The sequence below is a fragment of the Desmodus rotundus genome, chromosome 10, assembly GCF_022682495.2.
Source record: "Desmodus rotundus isolate HL8 chromosome 10, HLdesRot8A.1, whole genome shotgun sequence".
Lineage (NCBI taxonomy): Eukaryota > Metazoa > Chordata > Mammalia > Chiroptera > Phyllostomidae > Desmodus > Desmodus rotundus.
In genome coordinates, this window is record NC_071396.1 from 34,136,950 (window position 1) to 34,164,289 (window position 27,340).

At 54.6% G+C, this 27,340-nt stretch overlaps 1 protein-coding gene across 4 annotated transcripts in view; it reads right to left on the reverse strand.

Moving 5' to 3' along the window:
* Nucleotides 1-27,340, reverse strand: part of NTRK3 (neurotrophic receptor tyrosine kinase 3) — a 267,508-nt gene that overhangs the window by 119,713 nt on the left and 120,455 nt on the right. For all 4 annotated transcript variants that reach the window (XM_053913250.1, XM_053913253.1, XM_053913252.1 and 1 more), the window contains exon 13: nucleotides 4,216-4,404. In XM_053913250.1, the coding sequence (XP_053769225.1) occupies nucleotides 4,216-4,404 (189 nt within the window). The remainder of the gene's footprint in view (nucleotides 1-4,215; nucleotides 4,405-27,340) is intronic.

Genomic DNA, 27,340 nt, shown 5'->3' on the forward strand with positions numbered 1-27,340 from the left:
TGAGGGCAGAAAGCACAGAGCAGGTGAGGCCACGATGCCCAATGGGAAGGCAGGTCGTCCTGGCTCAGGGCGATGGGGATGAGGCAGTGCGTTTGGACTAGTCGGTCACAGCTCCAAAGTGCATGCTCGAAATGTGTAGCCTTTTCAGATAATTGGGGGGGAAATTACATCATTTGATTGTTTCTTCTTCCTGAGACAGAGGAAAAAATGACAGAATGCCTTGTGCAGATCATGCCTTGGTCTGGGGTCTTGGGAACCAGCCGCAGTGGAAGTTCATGTCCAGGCTCAGAGACCCTCAGGACGGGCTCAGGCACGTGGGCCCAGGACTCCCAGGCTTGCTTCCCAAGACATCCCCTTCTGCATCACCAGCTCTCTCTAATAGAAAGGAAACTGGTGATGTGCCTAAATAACCTTCCCTCCTGGGCCTCACCAAGCCCAGCGTCCCAGGATTCTCAGGGGTCTGCCACTATTCTAATTGGATCTAAAAACAGGACTGAAGAAAAACCCAAGGGGAACAATCCTATTTTATGTTCATTAAAAATGTTGCATGAAAGATGGCCCGGCAAGCAGGGCCTGGAAATACCCAACCAGTGAAAAAGGCTAAGGGAAAACATCCCTGTTACCTTCCCCAAGATTCAACCCACAGTTCCCCAGACGGGGACCCACCAAGGCCCAAGCAACAGAATGAAGGAGGGGCACATCCGAGCTACCTGCCCTGCATGGGCCACACGCTCTGTGTCACATGCAGCCCAGCCTGCCTCCCGAGCCCACCACGCGCAGCCGACAGCCAGCCTCCCCTCTTCCACTAGAGGAACACGCGGCGTCCCATAGCAGCAGCAGCAGCAGCAGCAGGGGCCCCTGTCTCCCAGGCGAAGGGCCCATTTCCTGCATTTCAGTGGCAAGCCCAGTATGCTGCACTGGGTGGCTGGGAGTGAGCTCCCATCATCACCCGGCACTCGGCGGAGTCTGTGGGCTGGAAGGTGACAGAAACCCGTATCACGCGCCCTGTCATGCGGACGCCATCACTACTGCGCTGCACACAGAGGCTCCATGCTCGCAGCACAGCTGGAAAGCCGGCCTAGGCAGCGGCTCTCCCAGAAGAGGTGAGCACTGTGGCCAACTGTCCCAGAAGAGGAGGAAACAAGCCACTTGCTCCCTTCTGATGCAGAAGTCAGGGGTCCTGCCTAAAGGGACACGGTCCAACAGACTGAGCAGCTCCAGCTCTGGCGACCCCAGTGGACGTCCTTGCCTTACAAGCTGGTACGCTGCAGGGATGCATCCCGCAGATGCCCTGGGAGAGAGAGAGGGAACCCAGGCCCTTCAGACAGCTGCAATGCAGCCGAAGAGGGGTAAGGCGGGGGTTTGGGGGTCCTCCACTCTGTCCCTGGGCCCACACCAGAGGGCCGGGCACTGAACAAGAGATCGATGGGGGTGGGTTGCCTGACTGAGAAGTGAAGGAGAAAGGGAGTTGGAGGGAGCCAACATGGACAGGGTACTGACCACCTTGTGAAAGCGAGGGGCTGTGGGAAAGATGCCCAGGCAGAGCCTCTGGGTCAGCCAAGGAGGGCCAGGGACAGACCTAGGGAACAGTGTGAACAGGCACCTGGCCAGGAGGGGCGGAGGCCGAACACACACCTGTGGTTAGGAGTGCAGAGTCTCGTGGGGAAATCAGGATCGGCGTGGGAGGCCCGCAAGGGCAGGGCCAGCTGAAGATGAAACACAGGGGAAAGAGAAGGCATTGGCAAGGCCTTAGGGACCCCGAAGAGATGCCTGGAAGGATGAGGGCCAGCGGGGTGGCGGGGGGGGCGGGGGCTTGGGCAGGCACCATGGAGAAGCGGAGGGATAAGCTGCCAGGGCACGAGCAGACTAGACTGGCCAGTGAATCAAGGGGCCAGTAGTGAGCACGGCAGTGGGGTTCTGACCCGAGACAAGTTAGAAGCGAAGTGCGCTCACTTGCCTGGTGCTGGCTGCTGGCGTCAAAGAACACTCAGTCCCACAGCACTGCCCAGGGCTCCCACCGGCTCCCGTGGCCCAGAGAGAACTTGGGAACTCCTTGCCCACGTGGCAGACCCACCCCCTCTGGCAGCCGTGCCGAGAGCCGGGTGTCAGGGGCCCCCACAGGCACAGACAGGACGCAGAGCCCGAGGCACTCACTGAAGGACACACAGTCCACCCCCAGCACCCCAGCGCCTGCACGTGTGGATTCACCTACTCGCTAAAAGTTACGCGTAACCCAGAGCTGGTATGGCCAGCGCCTTCGCGGCCCTTCACAAACACGCCGGGAGCGGCAAAAAGTCCGGATCACCTGTGTGCGTGTTCCCAGCGGGGACTTCTTGTGTTGCTTTCACACTGAGAACGAGGGACCTTGCTGTGGCCCACTTAATGCCGCTTTTCTGTGTGCGTATCTGTGCTTTCTGTGCGTGGTCTCTCTGTTTGAAACGGCCCCCAAACACAGTGCTGATGTCCCTGAGAGCAGAAGCCCAGGTGCCCTGCAGAGAAGGTGGGTGTGCTCCGTGAGACACGTGTGTTAACTGAGCATCCTCCAGGCACGGCCAGAGTGCCGCTGCCCCCGAGGGCAGAGTTCCTGAGTCAACGACACCTGTTATATGCGGCGTCCCTCACCAGAAGCATGACTAGAACAGGCCACATCTTTACTGGTCAGCTGATAAGAATGTTGTGAGCAGAGGCTGGCAGGAGCCCGAGCTTGTACTTCCCCCAGAAGCAACGGTTCCGGTCCCCTTACGCAGCACTCACGCAACTTCATACAACATGACTACCGCAGAGAACGAGCGTCAATCGTACACGACACCGCAACACCCAAGCCTCTGCACACATACACGTGCACAGCATTCTGGAAAGTGGCCTGCGCCACTGCAGTAATGGGAGGCTCTCCTCTCGCCCCACCCGGGCGGCCCAGGGAGAGCCTGACCGGAGGTGCGCTTCAGCCAGAGCAGAGCCGTTCTCTGTGCTGTGCCCCCCACTCTGTATTTGAAATCCAGGGGTCCTCCTCCACCTTTCCGGAACACAGCAGGGGACTCCGACAGGCCCTGACCCAGACTGTGGGGGGGTCACTTACTTTTGGGAGGCAGATGATGACCTCACTCTGACTCAAGCCCAGCCCCTCCCCCTAAACCCTCTCACTAAAATCAGAGCCAGGAGAACAGAGGCAGAGATCGGTGGGGTTGAGGGCCCACTCTGCCATAAGACGGACTGTGTGAGCGGCAGCAGTTCTGAGCCACAAAGAGCGTGGCCCAAGCACAGAGAGCTGGCTGGCGACAGCAAGACCAGATGTCCTTCTACCTAGGCCAGCCAAGGACCAGCGAGAGATGGAGAGAGCCAACTGGCAGAAGCCTGGGGACAGAGTAGGGAACCACAACCCCCCAGGGCCTCAGCCTTCCTGCCCTATAAGGAGCCCTGAACCTAGCCTATCTCTCCATCCTTCCCGCTCCAAGGCCTCCGTGCTCCCTTCTGAAGTGGCTGACACCTGGGGGGCGAGGCAGGAAGTGGGAGGGCAGGGGCTGCCCTGTGCTCTAGCTGGGCCTAGACTGAACTGGGGCACACAGCAAGGGGACCACCTGCTGGCTGGAGGGCCAAGAGGCCCCAGCAGAGCTCAGCGGAAATACAGAGAGGGGCTGGAACCAATGGAAGGGGAAACGAGTATGAAACCCGGATCCTTCTGACCTGAGTGAGGTGCTGCAGGGAGAGGTGCGGGGTGCTGGCACTGCGGTCCTGGTCGGGTTCTCAGCAAGTGCACGCTTTCGGGCACTGGGGGGGCCCTACAGAGATGCTTCCACCCGAATGGAGCTGACGGCCCCATCACTCCCTTCCCCTCTCCTGGAGGCTTGGGTGCAGGGTCTGACGCCCTCTGGGGCTGCTGTCTGGACAGAGGAGGGCTGTACTTCCTAAAGTCACAGGCCAGGTCTGCAGAGGGACCAGCCCTGTGTGTGCCCCGCCTCAGTGGGAGCGCCTTTCCATGGGGCGGGGCTCCTGCCTCCAAGCTGCTCCCGGGACTCTGCCCCCAGCAGTCAATCCTCTCGCCCAGGCTAGTCTTCAGGTTTTGAGACAAACAGAGAGGGACTCTTAGAGAACAGGAGGTTAGCAGTCATAGGTCACCCCAGAAGGTTCTAAAACCCCAGCTATAGGGCCTATCCCCACACCCCCACCTCCACCCCACCCCCCCCCCCCGAAGGGGCAGCGCTCTGCTCTGGTACTCACACGTGTCTGGGTTGTGGCAGTTGTGTCCCTGGCGGAAGTACTGAGGGTTCTCGATGACCGGGATGCGGGTCATGCCGATGACCACGGTGTCGGGCCCGGCATCCAGCGACGAGGGGGCGGTGATGCCGTGGTTGATGTGGTGCAGCGGGCTGGCTGAGTCCTCCTCGCCGCTGATGACAGCCACAGGACCTGCGCACACCAAGAGAGACACAGGCCCTGGTGAGGCCGCACCTGCCAGCGCCTGCTATTTCACCACCGCATCTCCCACAGGAGCAAAGCCCATCGGAGGGGTGTCCCCGAGGGGCTTGGGTTCTGAAGTCAGAGACGCACGCTTTACTTCTCTTCTGGGGAAGAAGAAAACCTCCCATGTCACACCATAAAAACGAAGAGTGAACTGCAAGGACTATGAGATAAATTATTTTCACCTTCCCTAAATCCAAATTAGTTCACATAAGAAAAGTTTTAAATAAGTTTCCCTGCCTATATAGCAACAATAGGATTTAAAAATTAAAAAATCAAAAAGACCTGGCAGGAGTTTGCACGCTGTTCCTTTAGGGACTTTAAGAACTGCCAATGCTGGGCACCCCCCACACCCTGTCACCGCAGATTCTGCTCCCACTGGTCTTAGGCTGCAACCTGGGCGTCTGGATGTAAGGGCTTCCATGTGAGTCCCATGTACACCTGAGATCTGGAACCCCCGACTAGGGCCTCGGAGGCTGAGAGCCTTGGCCCAGCAGCCATCTGATGCTTACAGGAGTGTGACAAAATTTTCATTGGACTCCACCATCACCTGTCCCAGCGCATCCGGAGACAAGCCCCCTGTGGGCCCAAGCCTAGGCTGAGTGAGCTCTCACGAGTGACGGTGATTAGGCTGCATCACAACTAGCCCACAGGCACCTGGGCCAGCTGCCCCACTCCTGAAAGATCTAGCCCACCGGAGGCTTCAGAGAACATCATTTGCATCTTCACCGACCCCAACACCACCATTTTCTAACCCGAAGGAGAAACCCAGTAAATACGGTTATTTACAAACACAGTCGACAAAGATATTTGACGGTGGGGTCTAGGCTGACCCGTGATTCTGTTTGGTGGCCCAGTTCTCCCACAGACACAAATTAAAGTCCTATAAAGTAAAGAGCTGTGACTGTTTGTGGCTTCGTGCAACTGGCGTTTCACATGGCTGCTTTGCAAGACACGTGGTCCCAAGACAAAGTGCCTGGTGTGATCCGGTTTTGCGGCTTAAGCTACATTCCCAGTGTCGAAACCCACACGTCGCACTGAGTTTGATGAGGGGAACACTTCTCATCAAATAGCGCAGTGGAGCATCAATAAGGCGGAACTAAACGGAAGGCTGGTACATGCAAACCGAGGCCCCGGAATTCCATTCCGTCGGTCCCTGGCACACAGCTCCCTGTGGGAAAGCAGCAATAAGTACTGGCCGAAATACTCACAGCAATCACGCACCTTGCAGAAAGAGGCCTGCTCCTAAAAATACCTTCCTCGCCAACTTTTTGAAAAACTTCATAGGGATTTCCCGTTGAACACAGAAAGCTGAGCACTGGTCTTTGCCCTCCTTCTCGCCCCACATGCCACTGAAGTATGAAGAGATAGATGTCTGTGCCCGAGGAGAAGGAAGGGGGCACATGAAGGGAATCCAGTATTTCAACAGCATTTCGAAGGTGAGAGACGGAAGGAGAAATTCTGCTCGCTCACGAGAGGAGGAAGCTGCTGGAGACAGACGGCAGGACTGCACGGCAGCACTCACAGGGTCGTGTCCGCTGGTGAGGCCCAGTGCGGGAAGGGACAGGGGACCCAGGAAGGCTGGGCTGGGGCTCAGGGCTGGAACAAGGCACTCAGGCCATCGCCGCGCCCCTATCCCACCAGAGCTAGTGGTTTATTCCCTGAGAAATTGAACTGGGAAGGCTCAGAGAAGCAGGACCCCTCCTCCCTGCTCCTAGAACGACATAACACTGCCTACCCATCTGCCCCACTTGTCTCCTCTGACACCGCCCCCTGCAGGAGATTAGAGAACACTGCTCTGGAGAAACTGAACACCTCAAAAAAGACAGACAGCTAGGTGCTGACTTTGGGGTCCTCCTAGTGAGGTCAAGCTCACTCCAAGATTACACGTTAGTGCAGCCTAATAGCTGACAACCCCGCCCCTGTGCCCAAAGCACGATCTCACTCACTTTCTGGTGCTCATTCCTAATCTGAAGAAATGGTCCAGGACGACCAGACACTCCAGCAAAGCGTCAGTCAGCACGACTGGGACCTGGAGGCGAGGGGGCGGGGAGCAGGAAGCAGCAGACAGCTCACGAGATCGCCTACGTCCTCAGGGAGGCAAGTGAAGGCACCACCCCCAGGGAACAAGACGGCACTTGAAACGTGAACAGTTAAAGGGTAAGAACAATCCCTGGGAAGCGAGATCATCAAACTTTGACAGTCAAAGCAGAGTGGAAGATAAAGTCAAGTGCGTTTCCAAAAAGTCAAACAGAAAGGAAAGAGGTGGTAAGTAGGACAGAAAAGAAAATGAAAGACTCTATCATCTGATTAAAAGAAGAGAGGGAGGAAGAGAGAGAAGAGAAAAGAAGGAAAAAAGAAAAAAACAACTACTAAAAATTGGAGCACGGGGACCTGAGTGAGTCACTTCACTAGCCGCCCCCAGGCGGACTACAGATCTTCCACCATCTCCTCCTCCGACCAGCGCTGACCCCTCTGCTCAACTAAACACACGTCAGAAAGACCACTCTCTGCCCTTCCACAAACCACGGGCCTTCCGGGGAAAGCCGGCAGAGCGCACACAGCCTCATCGCTTCAAAGGGTGGGAGAGAAGGCCCCGTGCAGCCGACTCCCGCGGGGCAGCGGCGGAGTCCAGCAGGGCTCCCCCGCAGGGCTGTGCTGGGTGTGGCAGGATATTTCACATGAAAATCCCTCTCAGGTTCAGGGGCCGCAATAAACGTACCCTGTGGTGGGGACGTGGATGATGGAGGGTGCTGTCCATACGTTGGGGCGGGGGGAAGATGGGAACTCTCTGTGCTTTCCACTCGATTTTGCTGGGACCCCAAAACTGCTCTAAAAAAACAAACACTAATAAAAAAAAGGTAAGGGACAAAAAGCCGGTATCCCCACCTAACAGACAGCACATTTCAAACAACCCTGGGCGGACAGAATCGCCCCAGGCTGAGAGACGTGGGCAGAGACCAGCCTCCACTCTACGAGCCTGTCCCCAGCTCCAGCCAGGCCCCATTAACCGCCTCGGGGAAAGGAAACCCGGAGACCTGCAGCCCCCACGCCCAGGAGGCCTCTCCCTTTCACAACCACAGGAAGACTGTACTAAGGAGAGAAGGGACAGTAATAAAGGAAGGAATCTCAGCTGTCTGGGAGATCTTCTGTTTTCCGTAGCTGCCAAGGCCTGAGGCAGGTCGGGAGGAGGAGTAGGGCTTGCTGTCCTCTGAGCCCAGTGCCTGTGACGGGCCCCTCTGCTGTCACGCTCTGCTCCTAACTGCACAGTGCACTTGGTTAGGTGGCACTAATAAACAAAGGAAAGAGGAACGACCTTGCGGCCTCAGCTTGGGCTTCTGAGAGAGACCCCTGCGGGGAGCCGGTCTGCTCAGACTCCACGCAGGGCTCTCTGCCCAGGCCGCTGCCTTTGGTTCCATCTTTCCAGCCTCGGTGGGTTTTGTTCTTCCAGCCAGGCCACAACGAAACCATTAAATAATTAGAGGGAGCTTGATGGCCCCCGACCGGTGTGTTGCCCAGCAGGATGGTCTAGCTGTCTTTCTGGAATCTTTCTCTTTCCCTCCCTGCTGCTCCTGTGGGAAATTATAAGGGGCAGTGGTGGGAATTGCTTGGATTTTCGTTAAGTGACTGATTCCAATGCGGGACTCAGCTTCCCCCCTGAAAGCTAAGGCCTCTGATGAGAGCACGAGAAGGAATTTCATGAACTAGCGGCAGAGGAGCCGGGGGCCACACGCTCCCATGGGGGCGGCAGGGACATGGCAGAAGCCTCTAGTGACATGGGGTCCCCTGCAAAAGATGAGCAGCAAAGGGGCGCACCTCAGAGTATGCAGGCGGGAAAGGCAGCAGCCTCCCTGGGATGCGTGGGCAGATTGACACTCCCTGCCCCTTAGGATTGCGGGGGTGCTCCTTGGGACCATTCCCCAGCGTCCTCCTACCTTGTCACTAAAACCCCCAGGGGTTCCACCAGCTCCCTAACTTACAAAACATTGACACTTCTCAGAAACTTGGCCCCCAGAATGTCCCATCACTGGTTCTGCGCTGCGACACCGGCCCAGCCAATTTGCAGAAGTGGATGCTCTCCAACTCCCCCCAGATGGCCCGCATTCCTATGGACATGGTTATAACAAAGAAAGGGGGGAGGACAAGTAAACTAACACTTATTAAACATCTACTATACGCCAGACATGTTGCCAGGCATTTTGATCTCGTCTCATCTGATCCTCAGGAAATACTGTTGTTCCCATTCCACCAGCTAGAAAACAGACCCTCAAGAGAGTTCAGTTTTCCACGAGTCACTCAGCCGGGAATGATGCAGCCTGTATCTAACCTGTGCTCACCTCCAAAGTCCTTCTTCCCACAAACCGGCCACCTGCCCAACAGCAGGGCTGACACCCAGTATTTTTATAAATAGCTAGGACTTGGTGTGAAGACACGAGCCCGAAAAAGCAGCCAAGACCTCTGAACCAAGGCACCTAGGACCAGGTCACCACTTATTTTCCCAGCTGGACCGAACCGTATAAGGTGACGGTGGGCAGCCAAGGTCAATGCTTATGGCTACATTGTAAAACCTGGAGGCCAAAACCCATCCATTTCTACATTCCTTCATTTAGGCCTGCACTTCCTTCCAAAGGCAGGGGCTCCACCTCACCCCGCAGTTCAGAAGACACTGCTGGGCGCTGTGGCCGCCCCAACCGCAGTTCACCAGGCACCTCCAGGCACCTGCAGGGGCTGCTGTTTTCTGCCCCCTTGGCGCCAGGTGCCGATGGCCCCAGCACCGCCTCTGGCTTATGAGAAGAGAGCAGAAGCAGCATGCGTCACTTCCACGTGGAGCTGTGAGCTCCAGCGCATCACCAACAGCTCACGCCTGCCAGGGTGGCTAGCATCAAGAAAACCAACAAACGGCTGTTGGTGAGGATGCGGAAAAAGGGCGCCCCTGGGCACTGTTGGGGGGAGAGTAAACTGGTGCAGCCCCTGTGGGAAACAGCACGGAGGGTCCTCGGCTACCATGCAGTCCACCAACTTTACTTCTGAAGCACTATGTCAAGGAGCTATCTTCACCCCCATGCTCAAAGCACCATTATCTACAACACCCACAAGACAGAAACAGCCTAAGTGCCCACTGAGAGGTGGACAGATAAAGAAGTTGTGATTATATGTGTGTGTACACATGCATATGCATATATACACATACATACACATGCATACACATGCATACGCATATACACGCAGCACATGCAATGGAATATTATTCAGCCATAAAAAGGAAGAAATGCTGCCATTGTGGACAACAGGGATGGCCCCTGAGAACCTTATGCTAAGTGAAATAAGTCAGAGAAAAGGTAAATACTACATGATCTCACTTACATGTGGAATCTAAACAAGAAACGAAAAGAAAAACAAGCTCATAGATACAGAGAACAGAATGCTGGTTGCCGGAGGCGGGCGTGGGGGCGGGAACAATGGGTGAAGGGGGTCAAAAGGTCCAGACTTTCAGCCACGACGTAAGTAAGTCCTGGGGACGTCATGTGCAGCACGGTGACCACGGTCAACCGCACTGCGTTGCAAGTTTGAACGCTGCTAAGGAAACAGGCCTTAGAAGTTCCCATCACCAAACAAACAATCCGTGACTATGGGATGTGACACACGTTAACCAGACTTCCTGTGACCAGTCTGCAACATGTGAGTACAGGAGTCGTTATGTTGTACGCCTGGAACTATTATAATGCTGTGTGTCAATTATGCCTCACTGTTTAAAAAGATCGACTGTGCGATCTGCTGTATTCCCGCTGTCCTGCCTTGGCAACTGTGGAAACACGAGGCAGCCCCCCATCCACCTCCGTCCCCAGATGAGGCTGACCTGGAGCCCAGGTCTCCAGCCACTACCTGGTACACATGTGGCAGAAGAGAGCTCTGCTGTTCTCAGTCGCTGAGATTGGCAGGGTGCTGTGTGTTACCACAGCATCACCTCATCCGTGCTGACTAATACAGGAAAGAAGCCACCTCACATTGAACAGTGCTACTTCCACCCTTTCCTTCTGATGCATGCACGTTTCACACCACCTTCAACAGATCTGTACAGAAGTGCCTTCTGCCCAGGATGGGCTTACAGTCAATGATGTGACTCATCTGAAAATGCCACCTCCCAACACTGTCCCAAAGTTGAGCTCAAGTCTGATCTAGGACCACCCAGCGCCAGACCATGACCAGCACTGTTGAAGAGACGCCCCCCCCCACCACCCCAGATCTGACTTAGCAAATAAAGAAAACCCAGGACGAGTCCCACGCTTTCTTAAAGTGTCTGAAGGAAACAAACAAGCCATCGAATTAAGAAAATGATTTTTTAAAAACCTCGAGCTTTCCCGACTGATAAAACTCAAACATTGGCGTGTCCCTGGTGGGTGAGAACTTGGCACCAACAGATCTGGGAGCAGGAACTCATAAATCAGACCAAGGGAAAGCACCACAAACACAGTGAAAAATCCAGCCGTGCTCAGAAAGGGATTCCATTTACTCTCCTAAAAAGAGTCTGGTCCTCATGGGCAAACAAAAGAAAATCAATTTCTTAATTTCTATGGGCAGAGGTGGGACCAAGGCCAAGCGACCATGGGCTGTGTCCAAGAGCATACCTGGGGACAAGTCACCCACCCTCTGTTCCTGGACCGGCTCCTCCAGGCCCTCCTTTCTGCCCGCTCCAGCTTCAGGGCCCACGTTGCCGCTGAGATCCCCAGGGCACGCCGGGTCCGGCGGGCTGCCCAGCAAGGCGTGCCCTCCACACTTCTCTGCTTCTCTCCCCAAATCATTTCCCAAAAGATAAGCTTTGTTCTCTGGCTACAATCCCCCCCCAGCCGCTTACGGGAACCAAAGCAGCATTCATGCCTCATGGCAGTCATAGCTTGGAGGTGTCACTTGGTGATCGGAAACCCTGCTGCTGGCCAACCAGCCTGAGAACACACTTAAGGGAAGGAGGGCAGGACGGGCGCTCTGAACACACGGCTTCTCTTATCTCAGCCAGTGGTCAGGACAGCCCGGGACAGGGCCTGCTATTCCAGTAATGCAGTCGAGGAAACTGAAGCTGCGGGTTTCGTAATTCGCCCGTGGTCACGCAGAAAATAAATGGCAGGCATCCAACTCGAAAGTCTGGGCTTCTTGCACCACGCAGACTGCCTGACCCTCCAGCACTGCTCTTTCTGGTACTGGGACAAGTTGTAACGGGTCAACCACAGTCTCCTGGGCACTCCCAATCTCCACTCCGGTGAGGCTCATTTAATAGACCAGGCTTCCTTTAGGGGGGGAGCTCCTGACGTTTCCAGGGAACATCAGACCCACAGCCTTGCACCAGGTCGAAGCTGGAAGGGCACCTGCTCTGAAGAAGTTCAGGCGGAAGAATATCGGGCAGCAAGGAGCCTGAGAAGGTCGGAATACGGAGCCTGGAAGGAGCGCAGATGCCATCAGATTCCGCCGAAGACTCTGTGCACAGACAATACACAGGACATCCCAGGCACAGACAGGAAGCGAGGAATGAATGACCTTCCAATGGCATACATGCTGTTGTTTCTGCCCAAGCCCCCAGGAAGAGACCACAGCTCAAGTCTCAGAATTCCCAGATTCGGCTTTAGCCACTGGACTGTGACTAACCACGGTACCCCAAAGTAGAGGCATCACTTCCTCTAAAGAATTATTCATAGTTTCCCCCAGCATCTTGTGGACTCTGGGTCAATGGAAGGGGCCCTCACTTCAGGGCACGCCGTCCTAGGTGCCGCCACATTCACTCACCTTCCCTCCCGCCCCAAAGACCCTCCCTGCTTCCTGGGTGACCGCCACCTTGAACCCTGGCCGCTGCCTCTGCTGCCCTCACACGTGGGCAGCAGCTGGGCAGGGGCCGCAGCAGCGCCTACCACTCTCTTGGCTCGCCCACCTCTCCCACAGACACACCGTAAAAATGATGGAAGCATCTCCTCCCACGTGTGGCGGGTGCGCTTTACCCATGGCAGTGCCTGCTCCTGTGTGCTCGCCTGCCTCCAGCCCCTTGCACAGGCTCCACTGCCCAAGCACTCAGGGTGCCGTGTTCTCTAAGGGTCCCCCTTAGTCACGCGGAGCAAAGCGACAAGGCGGCACAGGTGTCCCCCACCAGACCCTCATAAACGTGCCAAAATCCCAGGTGTGCTCACACAGATGTGCTTCCAGGCAAGAATGGGTTCAAAACTCACACACCAAGTAAAACCAGCGTATCGATCACTGAAGAGCCTGCAAGGAGACTTACTAGTCTGACTCTAATTTCTCCTCCTTCTCACCAGACGGCAGCTGTCCACGTGTTCTCTGTACAGTACCCGTAAGTGGGACGTGTCAAGGATATTGAACACTCAAACCCAATACCCCAAAAAGGGGTGGTGTGTTGGATGAGGGTGGGGGGCAACTGTAGTAGGAGTGAGCCAGACAATCACTTCTCTAAAGATCAGCACACGGACCAGACTGGTGCAAAGGAGAAAATTCCAAAGACCTGATCATCCAATTCTAACACTCGCGTTCTTCCTGTAATCGCATCGAAGGTGCTATTCTGATGCTGACTTTCAGATCTAGTGATCTCACTGAGCCCACCCATTCATAAAAACCCCTCACTCTCAAAAGTAGGGGGTTTTGACCCCTCATCAAAAGCCTGTCTCCTCATGCATCCATGAACCCAAAGGAGGTTTGAGTAAGGAATTAAGCCGCGCCAAAGACAGACTATCTCCTCATTCAGTTCAGGTTTGCTTAGTTCCTAATTATTAAAAGACGGGTGACCCTACATCCTGGTTTCCCCGGGATAGCCCTTGCGTATACCTGTTGCTGCAGCATAATTATCAATAGTGCCCCCTCTGGTGTGGATGATCAATGACACAGTCACCTTAATGAAAAGTGACTTTGGCCTTCTAGGCATGGGCGTGTTGGGTGGAGAAAAGACAGTCCTGGGTGGAATAAATTGCCGTTTTGGACTCCAGACACTAGGCGGCAATATCACAAATGAGGAGGTGAACCCCTCTAGCCAAGATGCTTCTACCCTAATTTTTCAAACTCCCCTTGAAGTGGTCTTTGAAAGGGCCTGGCGTGGACCTCCAGAAGGTCCATGTAGGACACTTCCTCCTCGGCCAGTCAATAAATACCACTTGATGATGATGCTGTAGCCATTGATTTTCCATCCCCTCTTCTCCCTCTGCGCCCCTCTCCCTCCCCCCTTCCTCGGGGTAGCGGTCAATCAATCTCAGGCCATCTTGATCTACTTGGAAAGCTTAACTGCCATGGAGCTCAACCACTTGTCCTCTGGCTCCAACCTCTTAGAGAAATTAGTGCCCGTGGAAGTGTCAGCATCAATTTCATAATGCTGTGGGATGGCCGCGAGGCTGGGCCGAGTCCCGTATCCCTGACAGGCGATCAAAGTGATGAGGATTATGGGTAAGGAGACAGCCCTGACAGCAGAGGCAGAGCCTCCGGATCAGTTAGACTGACGAGCCTGTCTTTAAGCCATATCACTTAATGCTGACACTGTACATTCCCCGCAGAGACTTGGAACTCTGGATGCAGCGTTTTCCCGGTGTCTCCAGGGGTAACTGGAGAGGCTGCAGGCTTGAAAAGCAGCCCTTGGCCCTACACCTCTCCCCAGAGGATCCGAACAAAGAGTTCTCATGAAAGAGAAGAATTTTGCTCTGTGATGGGAAGAATGAGTATCTGTGTCCCCCTCCTTTCCCCTTTTCCTGCCTTCCAAAGAAAATGTCAAGATAAAATGTAAGCTACATATTTAAATTTAATTCTGTTAGTGTCAAGGGAAGGCTTGGGATTATTAAAATGGAAATCAAGATCTTGTAAAAGTCAAACCATCGTAGCAGGAGAGGAGATTTGTCACAGAAGGCAAGAGCAATAGACGGATGCCACAAAGGTCCTGAGTTCTAATCCAGGGTCCTGCCCCGGAATACGGCTGTGTGCAGTCAGGACCCACTCCCTTTTCCTCCTTGGGGCCTCAAATGCCTCGTGTAAAGTCAACCCTAACCTGCCACTGCCCCGAAACACGGGGAGGAAAGGAAATGAAATGCCAACAGAGCCGAGGGCAACGGAGGGGCCAGAGGACGTTTTGTTAAGACCTGGAAAGGTGTGTAAAAATGGCTTTTCTCCTGTGCCTGGGAAAAGCAGCCCAGAAACCAGCCCGGAGCTGAGGACACAGGGGATGGCAGGACTGGGGAGAGAAGGCAAGCCTCGCGCCCTGCTCTGTGTGCCACACTCGAGCAGGGTGGAAGGGAGGCGCACACCACTTCTATAGTGTGCCTAGTCTATTTTAAAGCCTCTGGCTTAACAGTTTATTTCCCTGCGTTCTCACGAGTTTATGTTCCCAGGGCAACAGGCATAATTTTGAGCCTGGGAGGTTACAGCTATTTTAAGTGGGATTGCTTTATTGTTTTTAATTGCTGAACAGTATTGTTTGTTAGCGTTCTATTAAAAACCCCACAGTGATTTGTAATGGAATTTAAAATTTGTCCTCTGTTAAAGCGCCCATTTCAGGTTACGTGCATGTTTACGGGGTTAGTGAACACCAATGTTAATTAGCTGATCTTGACATTGGCCTAAGCTGTTAGGCAAAGCAAAATGCTGTCAGGAGAAGATGCATGTGTGGCAGACCTTCGCAGAACGGCGTCAACCATGGCCAAGAAGCTGCTGTTGGTATCATCTGGAACTGCTGACTTCCCAAACACACTCAGAACATTGGCCTAATATGCAAATCTGTGAATCAGGGATTCCTCCCAAGGTGCCTGTAAATAGCAGGCTCTTTAAAGGCACAGTATTTTAAGATCATTAACGAATTGAGAGGGAAAAAAAGGTTGGGGGAAGAGAAACTTGAAGTGTGAGGGTTCCTGCTAATCAAAGATGGTTCAGAGTCAATGACGAAGCATCCCTGCGGCTGCAGAAAGCTCCAGGAAGGTCCTGCACAGTGAGCAAGGCACGCCAGGCACACACAGGGCTCTGTCTCGGGCTCGGTGACCCACACGTGATGTGTTGTAAGAGCAATGAAACCTGCCTCATTTGTTTGTGCTGCCAGTTACACAGCCGGTCAACCCCCAAAACATACACCGGATGCCCACTGTGAGCAAAGTATTAAATGATCGTATTAACAGCCACCACTTGTTGAGAACTTACTATAAGCCGGGCACGGTGTTCTGTGCATCCCACTGACCCGGCTCACAGCCTCTTTCTCATGAGTTCCGGTGAGCGTGCTCTGCTCACCCACACGCGCCCCGGCCAGAAGCAACCCCCCCTTCCCTGGCGTGCAACCCTACCCCCAGCCCAGCACATGGTGCACCTGGCCCTGCGGCTGCTCATGGGTCTTAGGTGCCCTAGCTTTTCTGCAGGTCCCTCCAGGGTAGGGGCAAGTTCAAGTCCTGTCCATGTCCTGTAACAGCAGCAGTGCACTGACAGGCATACAAGATGGTCAGAAAGGACGGGTGGGCGGGTGAGCGGATGGATGGATGGATGGAGGCTGCAAAACCGCACAGCAGCACCTCCTATTTCAGCTCTGCAGTTTCTGCAAAGTACTGGTAGCTGCCATTGCGGCGGCAACCCCTGGGGTCCAGCCAGAAGGCGCCTGGGCTCCATTCCCCTCCGGGTCAGCAGGCTGCCCTGCACTGCCCCTGGCTTCTGAAAACACAGCCGTGCTCCCTACAGTGCAGGCATTACCCTCTTCACGCACATTTTCTCCCCACTGCGATCCCCAAACCCTAAGGTAGGACCTGTTAACATCACCACTTTACAGATGAGGAAACTGAGACTCAGGGAAACATGTTTCCTCGCCCAGCACCAAGCAAGTGAGAACAAACAGAGCTGGGATTCCAGTGTGCGGGCATCTACCCTTACAGCCCGCACACTCCCCGCTTCCCAAAGCCTGGGGAGCAGGGGTGAGTGGGTGGTGCATCTAGGTGTGGTGCAGGCTCTGGCTAGAGATGCAAATCCCAGGCTCCGAGGAAGAGCCTCAGGGCCTCAGGATTCTACAGACAAACTCCAAGCTTTTTGCCAACAATCCTTTTCAGCCCTCCAGTCTCTCTGTAGGAAAGAGATTAAAGGAGTTTGTTCCATTTAAGGAATTACAGTGGGAGGAGCAGGCAGATGGGGACTGTGGTGTCTTAGTGACCACCTCCGACCAAAGCCAGGATGAATCGGTGGCAGTTCTAGGAGAGAGACAGCACATCCCAGTTTTCGGATGGGGCTCAAGCTTATATACTAATAAGGCAACCTGATGATAACAACCAAGCAACATGTTTCCTGGATATATGAGATGTATTCAACCAACGACCCTTGGACACGCCATCATCGTCATCGAAACTGCAACTGCCACTGCGTCTCCTCCTCACCCTGGCACAGCCCTTCCAGCCCCAGGCACTGCCACCTTCACCCGCTCCTTGGCTTCCTTCTCTCAACCACCCTGACACAGATAAAGGCAGGTAAACACTCTGCCCTTCCAACCTGTGACAGAACCAAGACCCAGTGAAAGGCCCAAGGTCACTCCATTGACCAGCCAGCTGAGAACTGGAGTTTCCAACTCAGCCCACGTTGAGCCCATGCAGCAAAATGCCCAGGATGGGGCGCGAGGTGTTAAACAGGGCAGCCACGAAGTTTGCTAAATTCAAAGCCAACGTTTTCCCCTCCGAGTAGCTGGAGCAGACCTCATTGGAATTCAGGTTGCATTGATAAGGAAGGGAGGGCGGGACTGAGAGGGGCTTACGTCTTATCTCCCCATCCCCACTGAAATGAACCAGCCAACTAGCAGGGAAACTGGCAGGCAGGAGCTGAATGTAGGTTAAGGCATGGCTTGCGGTCAAACGGGAGAGAAGGCAGGCAGCTCAGAAGAAGCGGGAGTGGCAGGCCCCTGGGTCTCACCAGTGCGCTCTCCCTCGAGCTCTCCGGGAGCAAACCCGTTAAGACCAGGTGGGGGAGGAGGGCTGCAAGCACAGGCTCCTCAGACTCTTCACATACATGTATTTTTAGTGTGGAACCTCGTTCGTATGGTAGAGTTGGAGAAGTATGTGTATGAAATAGAAATAGAGCAGAATTTGTGCCTTTTTAGAGCCAATGATGCATACAGAGCGATAGCTCTTAAATATTAATAACAAGCAAATTTTTAGGGCATAGGGTTGGAGATGAAGGGAGGTGATAAAATTTCCTAATTTTCTGTTCGTGGCCCAAACTTAGAAAAACAAATACACCTCTACCTACAGTTGGCAATGCTTCTGCATTTTATCACCTGCCTCGGGGCCCCGGTTCCCCCTGGGAACACACTGCTGAGTCCCGACACTGAGGTCCGAATTCGGAGCTGGGAAGAAACTTGTTTTGGGAATTAAAGTAACCTAACACACATCTCAAGTATGACAAAGAGGCAGCATTTGCACAAAAAACGTGCAGCTCCCTGGTCACTGACGTCCACAGAACCTTAGCACGCTCCCGGCGGTTAGAAAGCCTCCAATGAAGTATGGCGAGGCCCCCCGCCACTCTCCCAGGGTCTCCCCTTTGAAAAGCCTCATCAGAAGGCAGGGAGCACCCTCCTCCTGGCCGACAGGCTCAGGGAACAGACACAGCCCCGATTATCACCTTCGCTTGGGCGATGACCTCTTTCCTGCGATATGAGGAACAGACGGCAAAGTGTCTGGACCCAGGGCAGCTGAGCCCCTCAGCCACTCCCGGGGGTGAAGGCACAGGAAGCTCCTAGTGCCGTCCAGGTGACTTCAGGAGGGCACCTGACGTCAGGCTATTCTCCCAGCCCTGGGCCCTGTGCGATGCTGGCACAACCCTAACTGCCCCCTCCAGCAAGCCAGGAGTGTGTCCGGGCCCGATGACACAACAGCTCTGAGCTCTCCTGCCCTTTCTCAAGCCCACTCAAAATTGCTCCCAAGGTCTTTCTGGGAGAGGAGAACCGACCTCTTCTGTCCTGTTCTTCCTCCACCTCTGACGTGCAGGGAGGAGCCTGCTGCCAGCGTGGGGCTGACACACACTGCCACCTCGAGCCGCCGGCGAAGGGCAAGGAAGGGCCAGGGACGGACGGCCGAGCAGGTGCTTGGACCCCAGAAGCCACGAGGTGACAGAGCTCGCTCTCCCTGGGTGACAGCTCCCAGGCTCTCCATCCCATCCTCCCTGGCAAGCGGAAGGGGAGAGCAGATGGCAGAGAGTGCAGCCCCGGGCCTTGGACTCGGGTGGGGTCAGACGCAGGCTGGCTGCTTTGGGCAAAGCGGCGAGCTGCGTGTCCTGACATCAGACAGATCTTGAGTTTTTTTAAGTCCCAGCTCCCCATTTCCCAGCTGAGTGGCCTTGGAAAGGGGAATTGCCTTCTCTCTCAGTTTCTTCATCTATAAATGGTGATGATGAGACAGCTGAACCCACAGAGTTACATAAGTTAATGTATGAAAAGTAGTTGGCATATATTAGGTTATTATCAGGAGTGAAATGGAATGCCTTTCTTCTAAAGGTTGGTGAGAGTCTCAGGTCAAACGAGGGTGGCTCTGTCTTGGAGCCACTCTGCTTCCTGTAAGACTTCTGGCCTCGCCATTATCCCCTTTCCCAAAAGTCTGCCCAGAGCAACCGTGGCCCACGACCCTCCCCCACGGCCCAGGGCTCATCCCCAGGGGAAGCACCTGCCCGCTGTCCCAGCAGAAGGTCTCCTGCAAATTCAGACACAACAATCTCCAACAATCACACCCTCTCCCAACCCTCACCGAAACCACAGGGCCGGGAAAGGGAGGTGGGGTGGCTTTCAGAAGAGCACCTCAAGAGCCACGCGTCAGAGTCTAGAAATCTCGAAATCTCAACACCATCACAGCAGGGGATGATAGTACAGAGGGTCTAGCTGCCCGTGAAGGGTCCCACTTCATTCTCCTCTGAGCCCGCAGAGGAATGTGGACTGCAGCTCCCTCCCAGCCACTCGGAAGTCCACCAGCAGCAGCAGCTAACTGCTACTCTAGGAGGCACCCAGGAGCCCGGCGGGAGGTGCGCAGTCCCTTCGCCTCCCCCACGCAGGGCCCTCCGTCGGAGGCCTGTTCTAGCTCTCCCATTAAAGATGACACATTCCAGCGCACTGGGTCAGGGGGCAGGAGAGGGGCCCAAGCCACGCCAAGAATTTAATGAGCGCTTGCCACCAGCGGTATGAATAAGTCCTTCAATAAACGAGGGAGCTATCCATTTAAATGGATTCTGCCACCCCTTCGGTGCCAGTTAACCTGTGACTCTCACGGATCGGGGTGGCTCTGCTGGGGGACAGGAGTCCAGGGTACAGAATGATTTCTGTCCCCGGGGCGCCGGGATTTCCCTTGGCATGCAGCATGCATGTCCTAGGTGTTCGCCACGTTGTCGCTCCTCCTTCTCCCATCACCTACGCACGCTGAGTTAGAGACCGAATCTGGGACACATTGCGCACCATCCCAGACGCACGCCAGCACTGCGCACGCACGTCCCATCCTGTGCACAGCTGCACAAGCGCACGCACGTGGGGGCAGGCAGCCTTTGTCACCTCCACCAACGGGGTGGGGCCAGTGACCAGGCCGGAGGGTGCTCGCGCCCATTTCCCAGAACCCCCAGCGTGTCTGCAAGACCCGCCTCACTCGGAACTGCAGGGGAAAGGGGGGAAACACCGCTTGTCGTGAACTGAATTGTGTCCCCTCCAAATATGTTGAAGTCCTGACCCTCAGCCCCTCGGAATGTGACCATACTTGGACATTTAAAAATGACTAAGCCAATGCAACTCCAACAAGAGATTAGGACACAGACACAGCCAGGGAGACGACCATGTGAAGATGACGCAGGGAGGAGATCACACAGTCTGCAAGGCAATGACAGAGGCCCCTGAAGGAACCAACCCTTGTCAACACCTTGGCCTTGGACTTGTAGCCTCCAGAGCTATGAGACATACATTTCTCTTGTCTAAGTGACCAAGTTTACGGCAGCTTTGGCCAGCAAATACACTGAGTCAGAGCCACCATGAGGTCAGACCAACCACACAGAGGAAACACACGGATATCAAACATACCACGAGGAACTGTTCAGTGCTGTGGAGACACAGGGAGCAGGGGGAGGGGCCTGGCGTGAGGCTGGTGGGGTCGGGCAGGCCCCCACGGGAGCTGCTGTCTGGGCAGAGGCACGGTGATGGGCAGGGCCATGGGACTGTGGGGGGCAAGCACGGTCCCTGTGGAGGGAACCACACCTGCGAAGTCCCCAAGAAGACTGCGTGCCCGGGGCAGTCAGGGAGAGCGTGGAGGTGGTGAGGCAGGTGGGGAGCAATGGGGGGGGACAAAACAGGGAGATGAGGGCAGCGGGGCAGCTGAGCTAGGCCACCAACGACCTGCGGACTGCGGGGACAGAGTGCACCTGCTCTGCAGGAGATGGGACGCCATCAGTCCTGAGCACCAGGGAGTGGCACAGGTCACTGTCCTCTACGCCAGGTCACCGAGCTGCCATGCACACCCAGACTGTGGTTGGGGAGAAGTGGAAGCAAGGGGCCCCTTCAAATGCCACCTCAATAGTCCAAGGAAGAAAAGGCAGAGGTGAACCCCAGTGTGGGAGTTTTTTTTACTCAAGAGTATTTGCCTTTAGTCACTGATGTCATCCTCACGTTTATTATCAATATATCCCGAAACTTCAAAGTGGGTTAATTTTGCACCTGGGTATGTTGCAATGCTTCTCTTCTCTCTCTTTTTAATTTAAAATGATCTTCATTAAGAGGGGGGAAAAAAAGAGTTTTTCATTTGCTCATCCACTTCATTTTTTTCATTTACCTTTATTAATTTTTATGTTGAAATAATTCTCTTACTAGTTCAAAAACAGACCCCTTGTTTAGCAGCTTTCAAACCTGGCAACAGATACTAACTTCCTTGCCAAGAAAGTCAGCACCCCTCTCCCCATGACTAATAAAAAAAATCAATAAGTCATTAGAGAAGCCCATGATAAAGATTAGATGAATGAATAAATTTAACTTTTACCTGATAGATTCTGGCAATAGTATAACAGCACAATCAAGCCTGAGTGCCTAATGATCAAAGTGGCCCCGAGAACAGAGCCCTGCTTAGGCTTCCCCAGCACGGATTGCCCCTGTACTTGACCCCCTGGGGTGAAAGGAACACAGAACGCTCCTGCCTCCCCACCCAAGACTCAGGGATGGTCAGCCCGTGGCTGCTAAGAGCATCTCGAATGCCCGGCGCTCAGTGCCAACAACAGGTCAGAGCAAGTCAATACGAAGAGAAGTGCCCAGGAACATGGCCAGGACCACAGGGGTGAGAAGACGGGGCCAACGACTCTCGCCCCCAACGGGGCCGGAGCCCACAGGCCAGTCCTTCGCCCTTCCTGCTCCTTCAGCTGCTGCCTGGCAGGGTGGCGAACGCAGGCCAGAGTGGACGTCAGGCAAGGTTGGGCTGCTTCCAGGCCATCTCCTTGTGGTTGGCTGTGATGCCGCCGAGTGTGAGGGGAGGCTGCAGGCTTTAGAGACACTGAGAGCTGGGTTCCAGATTCACCGCTGCTACTTCCTCACAGTGTGAGCTCTGTTTCCTGAAGGGGCCTTGGATCCCTCCTCAGTAAAATGGAAGTGAGACTGCTAATACCTCCAATGAAGCATCTTGCAAAAATAAAAAGTGTTTTGCCTGCAAGTATCCCATATGGGGTAACAGTCGCTGGCATTGACTGATAGTTGCTCACCCTTTACCCCATTTTTAGCTGGGCAAATGTCCTTTCAACACAAAGACTACCTTTCCCAGCACCCCCTGCAGCGAGGGATGGTCATGTGACTCCATCTTGGGCAATGGGATGTAAAGAGAACTGTTGGGTGACGACAGCTTCTAGGAAGTCTCCTTTTAAAACAAATGGAATAGAGGAAGGCATACAGAGGGCCCAGAGACATATGAAAAGATGCTCAGCATCACTAGCCATCAGAGAGATGCAAACTAAAACCACAGTGAGGTACCATCACACCGGTCAGAGTGGCCAACATAAACAAATCAACAAACAAATGTTGGAGAGGATGCGGAGAAAAGGGAACCCTAGTGCATTGTTGGTGGGAATGCAGACCGGTGAGACCACTGTGGAAAACAGTATGGAATTTCCTCAGAAAACTAAAAATGGAACTGCCCTTTGACCCAGCAATTCTGCTGCTGGGATTATACCCTAAGAACCCTGAAACAATTTAAATGAGCCTATGCACCCCAATGTTCACAGCAGCACAATTTACAAAGCCAAGTACTGGAAGCAACCTAAGTACCCCTCAGTAAATGAGTACATCAAAAAACTATAGTATATTTACACAATGGAATTCTACGCAGCAGAGAGAAAGAAGGAGCTTATACCCTTTGCAACAGCATGGATGGAACTGGAGAGCATTATGCTAAGTAAAATAAGCCAGATGGTGAGGGACAAATACCATATGACCTCACCTTTAACTGGAACATAATCAACAGAAGAAAAAAGCAAACAAAATATAACCAGAGACACTGAAGTGAAGAACAATCTAACAATAGCCAGGGGGCAGTGGGGAAGGGACAGTGGGGAGAGGGGTTTACAGGAACTACTATAAAGGACACACAGACAAAACCAAGGGGGAGGGTGGAAGCAGGGAAGGCAGGTGGGTTTGGCTGGGGTGGGGTAGAGGGGTGGGGAGAAAATGCAGACAACTGTAATCGAACAACAATAAAATAATTTAAAAATTGGGAAAAAAAATGGAATAGGCCTATACTGTCTGCCATGCCTCTCTCATGCCCCGAAGTGCTGATGTGATGGCTGGAGCCCCGGCCACAACTTGGCCCACAAAGCAACATGGTAAAGAGGGCAGAGCAGCAGGTCAGAGGGACCCCAGTGACTAAGGACCAAAATGAAAACTGTGGACCGCCTGTCTCCAGACGTCTTTTCCACAAGAGTGAAGTAAGTGTCCATTTTTTTTTTATCCATTGTTATTTGGAGGTTTTCTGCTACTCACAGCCATACCAGTCTTGTCATGACTGTTACTGTCACCGTCCTCATTATTATTTTTGTTGAGGGCAAGGACACTCCCTTCCTTGGGCCTCCCTCCCCACGCGCCGCCCACTGTCAGCTCCTGCGCCACAGGCCACAGGCCCCCTGCACTCCTCCACTCCCAGCATCCCAGGCTCTCAGAACTTCCTGTTTCCCCACACAAAAGTGTCGGGGATGAGGTCCCCCCATTGCCTTCACAGCACAGGCTCGCGCTGCCTTGGAGAGGGCTGAGGCCGAATTCCTCAGACGGGGTTGGGGGGCAGGTCAAGGCCGGCCTCCATCCCTCACCAGCTGTGTGAGATTGGCCGAGCTTACTGAACTCAGTTCGCCTGTAAACCTGGAATGTGACTACCACGTTTGTCTGCTGTGGAGGTGAACTCAAGTCAAGTGTCAGGAGGGTGCCTGGTGCTCCATTAACGTTAGTGACCGTGACAAAGGCAGGCCCACCTGCCCAGCCTCATCCCTCCCTTCACCACTGCCAACCTGTGAACACGCCACAGCTGGACAGAGCTGCTGGCGGTGCTCTGAGACGCCTGCTCTCTCTTCGTCTCCTGTTTGTACAGATTCCCAACCTGTCTGGGAAGAGCTTCTCCAGCCACTAGATTCCGTGTGTCCCCACAGACTCAGCTCAGGGATCACTTCTCACCACAGGCCTTTCTGGACACCCCCACGCCCGCTGGGTGCCTCTGCTGTGCTCCCAGAGCCCAGGGCTACTTGCGGCTGGGGCCCCTGGCACCCCGCTGCATTCTCCTGGGCGGCAAACGTGTCCTTCACATCTGTACGGAGAGCCAAGCACCGGCCCTGCCCCTGGCGGGCCCCAGTATTGGCAGCACACTCCCATCTGCTGCATTATCTGTGCTGCCGCCCCCCACACAGAGCCCACCTCACACACGGCACCCTGCGGTCAGCGTGGGGTGACCGGGCAGACAGAGGAAGGGGCTGCGCTTCGCAGCTTCTTCTCTCTGGTCCTAAAGGCTAAGCAACCAGGAACCAGAAGTAAGAAATCGATGAGGTGGGTGAAAAAAGGAAGACCCTCCCTCACTTCTGTCTTTGTGACTGTAGCTAGATGAACGGTGCTCTCCCCCCATCCCCAAGAAAGAGACGTAGCCACCTGGAACCTCAACATGGCACCTGATTTGGAAATAGACTCTTTGTGGATGTAATTAAGGTTAGAATTGAGATGAGATCATAATGGATTAGGCTGGGCCGTAAATCCAATGCCACGTGTCCTTTGAAGAGACAGAGAAGGACACAGAGACACAGAGCAGAGGGCCATGTGCCGGCCATGGCAGAGGCTGGACTGATGCTGCCACAGGCCGCGGGGGTCGCCGGAAGCTGGAAGAGGCCAGGAAGGACTGTCCCCGAGAGCCCTCGGAGGGAACACAGCCCTGCCAACACCTCATTTCAGCCTTCTGGCCTTCGGAACTGTCAGGGAACAAACTTCCAGTGGGTTGAGGCACCAAATTTGTGGTGATTTTCACGGCAGCCCTGGGAAACTGACACAGGCACTTGGGGACAGGCCAGCCGATTGGCGCGCTGCCATGCTCCAGCCTTAAGCTTCGCCTGTCCCACCTCTGCATCCTCCATGTCAGATCCTTTGCCTTCTTTCCCCCCAAAATATCAAAGAAGACACAGGTGTTGTCTCAGGTGGCACTCCCAGGGCCTGATGGGACTGGTTCTGTTAGTGCCCTTGCTTCACAGAGGAGAAACTGAGTCTGGCAGAAGCTGAGCCGTCTGCTCCACGATGCACGGCTGGACTCCCGTCCAGGTCCATCTGGCCTCTGTGCTGGCCACCACTCTACTGCCGTTCCCTCACCACCCCCCAACCGCCACTGCAGTGGGGCTCAGCGTCCAGACCCAGAAAAGCTGGAGCCCTGACCAGTGTGGCTCAGCTGGCTGGACGTCATCCTGCAAACTGAGGGGTCACCAGTTCAATTCCCAGTCAGGGTGCATGCCTGGCTGTGGGTTTGGTCCCTGGGTGGGGTGTGTTCATTGTTTCTCTCCCTGACTTTCTCCTCGCCTTCCCCTCTCTCTAAAAATAAATAAATAAAATCAAATGAAAGAAAGAAAGAGGAAGGGAGAAAGAAATGTTAGAGATGACAGAACTCTGGGGCCCTGAAAAAGAGCCAAACCTTAGCTGGAAACAGGTGTCTGGGGTCTCTGCTCCTGAGCCCCAGGCCCCATCCCTGATTCACTGTGGGATTCAATGGCCCCTCACCCCTGCCCACAGCAATGGCTTCCTGAGCGGGAGGTAGGGAGGAACCATAGATGAGAATGATGCCTTTGGGGCTGGGGGCTCCTTATGGGCGGGGGCCCCATCTTGTTTTTCTTCGTCTCCCCAACACCTGGCCAGGCACTGGCACCTACATTACGGACAAAGGTTTCCGTATTGAATCAAGGGGCTGAGAGCCAGGAAGCGCAACGCAACCAGTCCAAGGTTGTGGCTCAGCGGTGCCCACAGCTGTCACAGACCCGAGCCCCATGACAGAGAAGGTGGAGACCATCTCAGCTTCTCCCCACTGATAAGAGGCCAGCCCAGCACGGGAGTCTGGTTTCCCCAGTTCGATCACTCGCCTTTGTCTTCTGGACCATCGTCCCACCCACCAGTCTGACCATTCTGCCTCGGGGGGAAAAGATCTAGGGTAAGCACAGCTTCTGGCTCTCTGGCAGACATCTCTCTCTTTAGTCCCGTTTCCACTTCAGAAGCCTTTAAAATTAAAGTCAAAAGTAAGCAAGGCAGAATTGTGAGAAACCCATACGGTCCCTGTCCCCGCGTCAGGTGGTTTGAGGCTCTGCCCAGTGACCAGATGGCTGCTTGTTCTCCGGGACCCCCTCCTGCCTGCAGTGGAGGGATGGGTGTTCCAGACGGCCAGGACTGGGCAGATACCCCAGAATGTCGCTGGAGCAGAACATACACCCCTACCAGATGCCATCTGGACATCTGTCCCCTCAATTTTTATTTCCATGAATCCTCTGGGGACGAGTCCAGCTAGAGGCTTGATTAGCCAACTCCCTACTGGGAAAGTTCTCCTCGGAACTGTTCCCTCCTGATTCAGGCAAAGCTCTCCTGTCGACAAACGGGGCGGGAATTTTTACCCACAGAGGTGCAGGACCCAAGGTCTCTGCTGAGCGCCCCCTCAGGCAGCTCTGGACTTCTTGGGTTTCTCCGGTGTGTCCCTGGCCTGGTCCTCCCCACAGCCCCGTGAGTCACACCTCCCCAGTTCTCGTCCAACAGACAGGGACCCTGATTCCACAGGGGAAGGTGACTTCGCCAAAACGGCCTACAGTCGGGGCTCATGCTTCAGAAGCACACCTGGGCCTTGTGGCACCTGGGACGACACTGTAGCAGCCGAATCACATGCAGAAGGCAAAGCCCTTGATAAAAAGGACACCGCCACCTGGGCTCTGTCTCCCCAGGAGAGATGAAAACACGGTCTGGCTTTCTGACATTATTACCGTGACACCAAACTCCTTGAAGATAAAGCCCTTAAGCCACCAAGAGCAAGGTGAGACAATCCGTGGGCACCCCCGACGTACCCGGGAGATGGGCCGGCAGCCGGCTGGGGAAGAAAAGGACGGTGAGCCATCTGGCTTTCACCTGGACAAGGAGGGCGGGGCACAAAGACAGGGCCCTGTCTGGGGCAAAAGCCCACACCCAATGACTGCAGACCACCTTCCCTTTCAGTCCCTTCAAGGGGCGAGTCAGGCCACGCAGAGACCGGCAGGCTGTGCTGCCTTCCTGCGCGGCAGCCCCACCTGCCCACCTGTACGCCCCCAAATAGGAAACCCTACGGCCAGGAATACTTGTTCAACAGAACTACAAAGTCTGGAGGGACGGGGAGAGAGGCAGAGACCGAGGTGGGCAGAAGGACCTGTGACTGGCTGCCTGTCCCAAGTT